We start from the raw sequence: 11,282 nt of genomic DNA on the forward strand, positions 1-11,282 counted from the left end.
AAATATTGCAAATGATAGCCCACGATTCGTCATGAAATAGATCAATTGAGTTTACGTGTTCTAAAAATGTACTTGATAATTTGCAACCTCAAAATGGATCCTTGAAGTTTTATTAGGGATGGCAATGGGCAGGTTAGGGTCAGGGGATCGAAATACCATACCCATACCAAATTTTAATTATGTCCCCATACCCGCCTCAATTCCCCTTAAAAAGTAATGTGTATTTCCCGTCCCCATACCGCTGGGGATCCGTTTCTCATATCCGCCCCAATACCGTTAATGATATTTTGTTATATTATATAAAAATTCATATGACGTATAGAAAAAACGTAAAAATCTAAAATGAAAACTAAATATCATGATGAAATTAGTTTTTTTTTTACATTAATCCAACTTAAACCAATACAAATCTAGTTCAAAATAAAATAATAACTATAAAAAAGTTTTTATTTACATAAATATTAATTAATTAATTAATATTAAAACATATATAATATATATTATTCTTATTGGGTGGGGATGGGCAAATATCATTCCCGCCCGTTACCCGATTCCATATTTCGAATATAGGGGATCTTTATACTCGTTCCCTGTTTTTACCCATTACACAGTCCCATTAGGGTCGAATACCCATGAATATCCTACCTGATGAGTAATATTGTCATCCCTAAATTCTATTAAGCTCATTAATCAAATAAGGGTTTTACCAAAAAAAATCAAAAAAAAAATTCTAGAGCGAATGATCCATCAATTTGAAATATGCCTTAGGAAGTGAAAAATCTAGAGTTGGGTTCGGTACATTACCAATTCATTTTTGCCATTACCATCTACTAACCAATTGTAATTGGTAATGAGAAAATTTGTACCATTACCGACCACTTAAGCTTTTGTACCAAGTTTTCGGTATACCGATATTTTTCGGTTGATTTGGTTGGTAATGGGCCTTTACCAAGATATGATATCGGCCCAATTAAGTTTAAGGCCCATACCAATTTCTTTGTTGACAAAAGAAATTTAAACAAACTTCATAGTTGAATTTTAGACCGAACTCCTTAATACAACAATATCCCTCAAATGCTAATGCGATTACATAGTATTGTGCAACACTCCAACATCATAACATGAACAAATTAACAAATTCAAGGACTGATACATAATAACAACATTGATGACTTTAATCTCCTCTTGTGCTAGACATTGGTTTGGACTGAGCTGGAGCTTTAAACATTGGTTCTCTAAATATATATACCGATCACATTTGCTGGTGTCAATCGACCATATTTCGAACTGGAGTTGTCGATCGCCGAAGTGTCCACTAATGTATCATAACTTTTATATTAGGTTTATACTAAAACTATCGCATTATGAAGCGACTATATGAAGGAAACTTCTTGGAATCGATCGACAACATCTAATGTGATCGGTATATATATTTAGTGACCATTTTAAAATTTCATCCGATTCGAACCTTGTTTGATCGTCGGAATTTTCGGTAAACCAAAAATACCACTAATATGCCCTAAGGGAGGACCCATTACCAAGATACGAATGTCGAAATCTGTTTACATATTTGAAATCACCTAATTTCTAATTTTTGCGTGGTCGCAATAAGGAAACCCGGCAAAGCCCCGGTCTATGAGGTTTTATTATGTCAAAATGCCTTTTTTTTGTTAACCGTAGGTACAGATGGTGAAACCATGTTCAAAACGGACACATTTTTAGAGGGTCTCTAAAATATATATATATATATCGATCCCATCTATCGGTATCAATCGACAATATTTCAAAACTAGAATTTATTTGTGATTTTTTTTAAGAATATTTTCTAATAATTCTTTTATTGTTTCAAACTCTTAAATAAGAGTATTATATTTTTTTATAATACAAGCCCGCAAGGCCGGCCCGTTGACGAGCCCTAATTTGAGATATATCAACGACTAAGATCAATATATGTAATAATAAATTAAAAAATAAATAATAAAAAATAAAAAACTCAGTTACTACGGTAACATCAACTTTCACCAAAATCTTTACTATTACCGTTCCAACTTAGAAAAATCAGTTCGATATTACCGTATCGAAATACTTGATAACCAACTTACTTAATTCAGTTGGTAAGGCTTAGTTTGGTTTTGTTTGACTGATTTTTACCTCTCCTAGCAAAATCTAGCCTTCCTCATTCTTCTCCTATAGAGACAATTAAATTAACCTAACCACACCAGTAAAATCCAAGCTCCCGTCTTTTTACAAACGCCTATATATAAAGTATAAACGCCTCTCTTTCTTCCAGCTCTGGTCTTTGGCGTCTCTTCTCAGAACACTCTTGTTCAAGTTGACAATGAAGTCACGAGCCTAACCAAACCAATGAAACCATCAACTGATCGACAACCTCATCAATGCCGCCAAACCCAAGCACCTAACCACACCCACACCCCCTGAACTGAATCACTGACTCACCCGACAACCCATTGCGAATTAACATTCCACACCTATTAGCATGAGCTTCACCACCCCTCCTTTATTTAAGGCTCTCAACTACTACTCCAGCTCCCTCTTCTCCTCTTCTTCTTATTCGCTTCGTTCCAGTTTCATCTATCTCACCACCACCAACCATTTCCTCTGCTTATCACACACTCGCCTTCTCTCTTGTAAGTTACTGTCTTTTGTTGGGCTACTTAGTTTGAACGTGTTAAATTTGTTTCTGACATCTAATTGTATAAATAAAGTTTGAAGATTTCTGTGGTTTATTGGGTTTGACATTTTGGGTGGTTTTTGTGTTGCTGTTTTTTTCAATCCGAAATGAAACAGGGCATTGGTGGGTTCTTATTTAAATTTGGTTGTTAGTAATACAGTATTTTCATCCCTTTAAACCACTAAGTAGACTATAATCACTGATAAAAGCTCTTCAATTTTTTTAGGAAGGCACTTGGATGTGTCTAGATGATCTAATGGCTTTATGTTAGAGTATAAAATGCGGAGTGTACCTGCTATAATGTGCATTTTTTTCTCAGAAAGTTGTGGCTTTAAATACATTGTTGGATCAATGAGTTTTTTTATTGTACTGAAAGCTTTGAGCTTTTACTTCCCCATTTTTCCATTGGAATTTCTTCTAAACACAATGTGTGCTCGTTCTATTGTCATTCACCCCTTTAGGTATGATGGGAAATGTGATGAGAATTTGAGAATTTAAAGTGATTTATATGGACCCTAGACTTTGCGTGTAAATAGCTGTTCTACGGGGGCTTAACTGATTTATCCTGCTACGAGAAATTAGAAGCTAGATGTCTGATGCAGAGTTATTTTCCTAATTTCTAATACTCTGTTCATTGGGTTATAATCCCATTACAGCCTTGCAACCTGGTTCATCTATGGAGGTGGTAAAAGAATCTAGTCATGGTTCTGGAACTCAGGACAGTGTTGCTCTTAAATCAGATAACAAAATTTACAGTTACAATCAACTAATTTCTTCTGCTCGGAGTATATCTGGCTTGTTAAGTAATGGTGACTTAAACGTGAGTTTGCAGATATATGTATATATTGTGTATGTTAATGCATTTTCAATTATTTTTTCTTCAGTATTTTGACATATTCTTTGAATACAGATTTCCAATGCAACAACTGATGGTGCACGAGGACTTGGGCATCTTAGAGGTGCTCGTATAGGTATTGTGGCCAAGCCCTCCGCTGAATTTGTTGCTGGTATACTCGGGACCTGGCTTAGTGGAGGTGTTGCAGTTCCACTTGCTCTCAGCTATCCTGAGGCTGAGCTTTTGCATGTGATGAATGATTCAGTCAGCCCCATGAACTCTTTATATTTATTTTTACGACTCAGTGCCTTGTGCTTTTCCTCAGAACCTTTATTGAATTGATTTTCTATCATCAAATTATTTACTTTGGCACTGTATTTCTTTGATACATAAAACTGAAGTCTTGTACAAATGCCAGATACTTTTTTTGGCTCCATCATCTGTTGTAAGTTTTTCCATCAAAAGCATAATATAACTCTCTTTAAAAATTAAAATAAAAACAAAAGCATAATTTGAAGAACTAACATGTATAGTTTAGCTGGTAAAGTCATTGGCAATCTAAAAGCATGACCTACGTTGGACCATTGGTACAGACCAACATATGTAGGAAGTAGTCTTAATTCATGCTATCCTACCTTATCTTCACACTATAATTTAAGTTTTTTACTGTTTCTTTGAGCATCACTTATATAGAACACATATATAACTACCTGATTTACAGGACATCTCCATGATATTGAGTACTGAAGATCACCAACAACTTATGGAAAACCTTGCTGCTAAATGTGCTGCTCAATTTTCTCTTATTCCACCAGTTCCCAGTAGTGGTACTTCACATGCAAGTGCAGATGGTCATTTACAGGCGGGAGAAGTAGATGCAGATACAATTTTTCACAGGAATGGAAAGCAGTCAAGTAAGAGATATAGTGTATATTAAGTTTGAATTTATTGTCGTATTGGGAATGCAAATTATGCGATAAAACAAGGATAAAGTTTGTTGGTGTCATTCCTTGTGGTGTAGGTGAGGATCCAGCATTAATAATATACACTAGCGGTACAACAGGGAAACCTAAAGGTGTTGTCCACACCCACTGCAGCATTAGTGCACAGGTATGTTCACCATTTTTTCTTGCAATATGCTGATTTTACTCCTAAAAAAAAAGTAGTAAGGTCAGGGGTGGGATAAATATGTCACAACATGCAACTCATAAATTCACATTATATTGTGTAATATAAGCTTTAAATGGTGGATGACTATTGTTAATATATTTCATATGGTGCTTATTTCTTGTTTCACTTTATTCAATAAATATTACAAACTCTGTAAGAAGCTAATTTCATTATTGACTAAAAGAGCCTATTTAATTGTGCTTCTCACTGTTACCTCCATTTTATCTCAATTCAGGTCCAAACTCTGGCAGAGGCGTGGGAATATTCATCTGCTGATCAGTTTTTGCATTGTCTTCCACTACATCATATCCTTTTAATTATGTATTCTTGCTTGCAAATACTGTTTTCAAATTTAATTGTTTTACTGTCTCTCTTCATTGTCTCTTTTTCTGTTAGAAACTTGATTGATCCTGAGAATACTCCATTTTGGGTTTATGGCTAATTTGATTGATTTATGGTTTGACTAGATTTATCCTTAACATATAACTTACATGTCCATGGGCTTTTCAATGCTCTACTTGCCCCCCTGTACGCAGGTTCCACGGTAATTTTTTTTTGTTCCTTTTATTTCTTTGACAGCTGTTGGCTTTTGCAATTTCTTTTATGCACTTTTTTTTTCTGAAGATTCTTGCTGAACTTTACAAGATAGATCTGGTTGTAATATCATGTGTTTGTGTTGTTCAAGGTTGAATTTATGCCAAAATTTAGTGTGAGGGGTATTTGGCAGAGATGGCGTGAAGCATACCCGAAAAATGGAACTAAGGCAGATGACGGCATAACTGTCTTTACTGGAGTAAGTTTACTTTTAATCTGTACATGAAGGATCCATCATCTAGAGACACCAGTTATCTGCTCCTTGTTAGTTGTTTTATAATCCAAGGTATCTTGGTAACTGACCAATATTCTTTTTTGGGCTTCCAAAATATGCTTCTTGACATCATTAATGTATTCTTTACATGAATTTTTCTTCTCTATTGTTCTTCCACGTATATGGGATTCAAGTAATGATTAGTGGGACTTCAAGTCACAATAGATGTTTTATTTTGATAGGTTCCGACCATGTATACTCGATTGATACAAGCTCATGAAGCCATGGATGCAGAGCTCAAAATTGCATCTGCCTATGCTGCAAAACAGTTGCGTCTTATGGTAACTAGCATACCTACAAATACATTTGTCCTATTGGTTACAGAGTTTGTAGATTTTTTGCTTTACCACCATGTCCCTGGTGGTATTGAGGCTTTTCTAATTCATTTAGTCAACATGAAGGTGGGATTTTATCCCAGGTGTTTGCAGATAGAATCAAATTTTACATTATCTGCTATTAGATTGGCTGCTGGGTTGAATCTCTTGCATATTCAGCTAGCGTAGTTCAATTTCCCTGGCTAAAATAACTAATAACCTCATTTACCTCCCAGATGTGTGGATCATCTGCTCTCCCTGTTCCTGTAATGCAGCAATGGGAAACTATCACAGGGCATCGTCTCTTGGAACGATATGGCATGACAGAGGTCAGTGATATCTAGTTTCAATTCTTCTACAACTACTAATCACCTTATTCAAAGGTACATGTAATTCATAAAAACAGTTGGCAAAATGACTTATAGATATGAGTTTCGATGTTATTAGTTTGTGATGGCAATATCAAATCCCTTCAGAGGTGAACGCAAGGCAGGCACGGTTGGAAAACCATTTCCTGGTGTTGAGGTAACTAATCTACAGCTCTGTGATAAGTTTGTTTGGTTGTAAACCAGAATAATGTGGCTTTCGCCCATTTAGATTTTTAATTTTAACACTCATGCTGAAGGGAACCACTGATAATAGCAATGCCATATGATGTTTGATCAGACTAGTTCTCATTGTTGATTAGAAAGCCTAACTATACTCGTCCTTGAAACAGCTAGTAAATGTAGAGTTAGGATAACCAAAACTGTGAAGGTGGTGTGCAATGTGGCTCACAGTTGGACTGGCAAGATGGGATTGTTATGACAGTATTACAATTGCATACAAATGTAAATATGACTTATCCTTTTTTTCATATTAAATTCTGTGTTTACAATAGGTAAAGATCGTTGCAGACGATGATAGTAAAACTGATACAATGGGAGTGGGTGAGCTTTGCGTTAGAAGTCCTTCATTGTTCAAGGAATATTGGAAACTTCCTGAGGTAATTTCTGACATTATATATTTGAGGCAAACTTGCAATCAAGTGCTGCGTGCACACACACACACACCTTTGTTCACATGTGTGGAATATGTACATGTTTCAACTGAAGAATGCAAGATGAAAGACATACATAAGTACGGCAAAGAAATTCTGAGGAGCAATCAAAAAAATAATCTGTTAATGCCACGGTGATCATCATGTAGGTAACTAGAGAATCATTTACAAATGATGGGTTCTTCAAGACTGGGGATGCTGGTACGGTGGATAAAGATGGCTACTACATTATATTGGGACGTAAGGAGATCTAAAACTCATGGCATCAAACTTCTGTTGATGCATTCTTTCAACTTTGTTCTCTTTATCAGTCACAAAAGAGAAATGGTCCCTTACATAAAACATTGCACTTAATTTGATGCATATGCTTACCGTACTGCTAATGGAGCATTGAATTTTCTTAAATGGATCATCCCCTCTTACTCTTTTGACTAACATTTATCAGGTACAAGTGCCGATATAATGAAGGTTGGTGGGTACAAATTATCAGCTTTAGAAATTGAATCAATTCTTTTAGAGGTGAGTAAATTTTATCTCTCCTGTTTTGGTATGGATGTGTTCTTTGCAATCCTTTTGTTTTGGAACTCGGTCAAAATAAGGATACAGTAACAGTTTAATTGCTGAATGAAGAACTGAATGCTAACAGCTAACAATCTAGAACCACTACTTTTGTGCAGCACCCATCTGTAGAGGAGTGTTGTGTATTGGGCTTATGGGACGAAGATTATGGAGAAGTTGTCTGTGCAATAGTAGTACCAAATGAAGAAGCAAAGAGGAAACAAGAGAAAGAAAAGAGACCTGCTATAAGCTTAGAAGAGCTACGCTCTGGGGCTAAACTCAAACTTGCGCCATACAAGGTATTACTGACAAGTGACTCACATCTTTTGCAAATTGCAAAATTTGATTTTCATTTCTTAAGTCTCTAGTGAGCACTTATATAACTACTTTACATTGTATTCAGCTACCAACACGACTTTTCGTGTGGGATTCACTACCTCGTAATGCTATGGGAAAGGTAAACCTACTTTCTTATTTCTCATTTGCTTTGAGAGGATTGGTCATATATAACTTGTAAGGTTCTCATTTGCTATGAGAGGATTGGTCGTATATAACTTATAAGTTACAATCACGTTACATATGTTTTCAGGTCAATAAGAAGGAACTGAAGAAAGTTCTGGCTTCTGACCAAGAGATCTGCTTGCAAGACGGAAATAAATAGATTAGCGGCACACAACTTGAGGCTTTAAAATAAAGTTTTCAATCTGAAGCTGGAAGACATCCTTCATTTTCATGCGTCATGCGCTTAGGTAATGTTCCCATAGATATGGCTGGTAATTTGATCTAGTATAGTAGAAATAACACAGTAGTTGAAGGAAAGGTTGAAGCTAGTCATGAACCCAATAAACTGTTTTCTTTCTTTGTATATCATTTCTTAATTAAAAGCAGTTGATATATCAGCCTGTTTTAAAGATAAGTTACAATGACATGATATTACTCATCTCATATAGAGGTGCTGCACCGTCGTTATTGGTTCTTATTATTACCATATAGTTTCGGATGAATCGGAAACTCTACTGCCAGTTATTCAATTCTGCTAACATGTCGCGTTTATTAGTTGCTCCACTAGTCCTACAAGAGGTATAAACCCTCATCAGTTCACCATTGTCTAGGGACGAGATGCAAACAATGTTCTAAATATCCCAATATATCCTCGATATATTCCCGATATATCCCCAATATTAAGAAAACAATACGATAAGTTGCTTAACGGTCAACCCGAAAAATCAAATCAAATGACGATATATCAGCTTAAACCGAGTTTGACCCGATATATCGGTGTTTTTTTTAATTTTTTTTTAAACCACGTTGTTTTGAAAAAATAATTTAAAGAAAATGAAAATTTCGTCGTAGCATTCGATGACGAGAGAGTTTATGATGAATGATCACCTCTATTTTTATTAATTAATACTATTTATGTATTTTAATTGTCAAAACAATCAAATATTTTTTATGAAGTTTATTTAGTACATTTACTTCTATAAGTTTTAATTTCTCAAATTTATTTCGTATATTTTGATGTATATGTTTATAAATATATTAAGTTTAATTAAAATCCGATATATCTCGATATATCCCTGTTATATCCTTATTTTATAAAACTGATACGATGCCGATAACCGCTATTTAGATCATCGGATGCAAGTAGGATTTTTCTCAAAAAAAAAAAAAGAGAGATGCAAGTAGGATTGGCGTGTCCAATTCCAATGGATTCTGTTATGGAGACTTTGTTTATACTCTTTGTTCTATACAGAAGAAAGTATTCATATGTTAAGGATGGCACGCGAAAAAATTTCCAATCGCAGAAAAATACTTGGGGAATCATGAATCATTTGAGACAATAGTTCAATGTGATTGAGATTGAGATTGAGATTATGAGTGCTAAGAATACTGAGAAGCATATGGAAACTGACTACATGGCACAACCAAGTTTATCTGGTCGTCACTTGTGCACTCTGGAATCCAATTTGCTGCTGTAGAGATGGAACCTGTTGTTCGAATCAGACTGAGGCTTAATCACTTGATACTCGGTTGCTTAGAATGGCTTAGAATCATGTACTCGGCTCCTCCTTCACATACAATTTGCACAAGTCATCGACTGTGCAAGTCATCAACACAAGAAGAAATTTTTTGAATTTGTTAATCGATCGACAATCACCCACACTGCATCATGGCCTGCTTGCATAGTCCATGGAAATCGGCTCCCACTTCCAAAGAAGAATAGGTACCGGTTTCAACATACTTGCATGCCTCCAATCCTCTTCACATGCCGCAAAGTAAGACACTTTGGTACACCCTGCCACACCTTTCTTCATCTCATTCCACCAAAATTGTATGCGTAGTTCCTCATTCATCTTGGTCCTTCGCGGGTGCACTGCATAGCAAGATCGATATGCAACCTGAATGTTCTCATATTTTAACATCGGTACAACAATATTTACGACACATAATCTCGACTTATGTCTCAAACCATCATCAAATCCAAAAATTATTTAAAATAATTTTCAAGTATAACAAGCAACGGGGGGCCCCACTTTGTTTTGGCTGCCCCTTCTAAATAGAATTTAGAGAAAATGTAAGATCGTGGCTCACTCCGAGGAAAATGGAAGACGAGAAGAAGCTGCAGACGTCCAAGAAATGGCTTCACAATTTATCGACAGGTGCCAAAGGTATCAACGAGCTAGAGGCCTTAACTCATGTTGGCCTACAGCTCGTGAACGCCCACAAGGGCTTCTTCCGCTGCAGCTTCATCGTCCCCGACCACCTCTCTGTAAGTCAACTTCACCCAACCACATTCCTTTATTCATGTTCCATCGTCTTCTGACTCTTCTCTTCTTCTAATGTTTTTTTATCTACTTGCGTAGGACGAAGATGGAAACTGGCATGTCGGAGCTATCGCAACTATGATCGACGATGTTGGGGCCGCCACCGTATACTCAACCGTCGGTCAAGTTAAATCCGTGGACTTCACCATTTCATATTACGCGAGGGTCAAGACTAGAGTTCAGTTTCCCTGTCTTTAGCTTTTGAGTTAGACCCAGATTGCCCGAGTGTTGAAATTTTTGTGCTTGATATTGATATTTGAATCACTGATGCAGGAAGAGGTTGAGTTGAAGGCTGAGGTTGTAGGGGACATGGGGAAGCTCGTATTTGTGGTGGTGAAGGTAACAAGGAAAGAGAATGGAGAAATGGTTGCTTTGGGTAAGCAATGGATGACCACATTTTCTTTCAGGACCGGTCAATCTCAAGCCAGTAGTCGGCTTTGAGGTAAAATTAAGCACTATGATAACTTTATCTGATTTTAATTATGTTTTCATCTTTGAAAATTTGATTCATATATATATAATGTGAATTTTCTTTGTGTTTGGTTTGTTTGGTCTGACATAATGAGTAGTAGTCATCCTAATCTAGCTCTGGCATAAATATCAGACCAGTACTCTAGTTCTATTTCTTTGCCATAATCTTGATCTTTTCAGGATCCTTCATATCACTTGGCATGTATCAAATTCTTGCCCTTGGGGATGAGGCCCCTGAGATAGTTATGCGATGTGTGTTTAGAAATCTGTTGAGCCGGTAGGTTAGCTTAAGCGGACGGTGGGAACATGGGTATGATTAGAATAAGTTGGACCCAACTGCCAGAAGCAATAATGCTACTGAGAATATGGACTTGCAAGCCAGACTGCTAATATTGCCTAACAAGAGAATCTGGGCCATCCAATCTGAATGTGAGGCCAGGATTTCTTTTACTTTTTCAGTGATGCATAAATCGTTTTCCAATAGGATAATATATAGTCATAATACACTGA

The 11,282-nt window shown here is 36.2% G+C and overlaps 2 protein-coding genes across 2 annotated transcripts; both read left to right on the top strand.

Moving 5' to 3' along the window:
* Positions 1-2,310: 2,310 nt before the first annotated feature.
* On the top strand, positions 2,311-8,441 carry LOC126798475 (probable CoA ligase CCL8). The gene is made up of 17 exons (XM_050525456.1): positions 2,311-2,648; positions 3,349-3,512; positions 3,603-3,791; positions 4,249-4,441; positions 4,549-4,637; positions 4,933-5,001; positions 5,188-5,241; positions 5,383-5,490; positions 5,748-5,846; positions 6,116-6,208; positions 6,327-6,404; positions 6,760-6,864; positions 7,068-7,158; positions 7,364-7,437; positions 7,596-7,775; positions 7,880-7,933; positions 8,066-8,441. Exons 1-17 carry the CDS (start codon positions 2,498-2,500, stop codon positions 8,135-8,137), a joined length of 1,863 nt encoding a protein of 620 aa, XP_050381413.1. The 5' UTR covers positions 2,311-2,497; the 3' UTR covers positions 8,138-8,441.
* Positions 8,442-10,078: 1,637 nt separating this feature from the next.
* On the top strand, positions 10,079-11,041 carry LOC126800409 (uncharacterized). The gene is made up of 4 exons (XM_050527778.1): positions 10,079-10,246; positions 10,341-10,478; positions 10,575-10,743; positions 10,953-11,041. The coding sequence occupies exons 1-3, from the start codon at positions 10,079-10,081 to the stop codon at positions 10,740-10,742; spliced, it is 474 nt and encodes a 157-aa protein (XP_050383735.1). The 3' UTR covers position 10,743; positions 10,953-11,041.
* The last annotated feature ends 241 nt before the right edge of the window (positions 11,042-11,282 follow it).

The sequence above is a fragment of the Argentina anserina genome, chromosome 6 (genome assembly GCF_933775445.1).
Source record: "Argentina anserina chromosome 6, drPotAnse1.1, whole genome shotgun sequence".
NCBI lineage: Eukaryota > Viridiplantae > Streptophyta > Magnoliopsida > Rosales > Rosaceae > Argentina > Argentina anserina.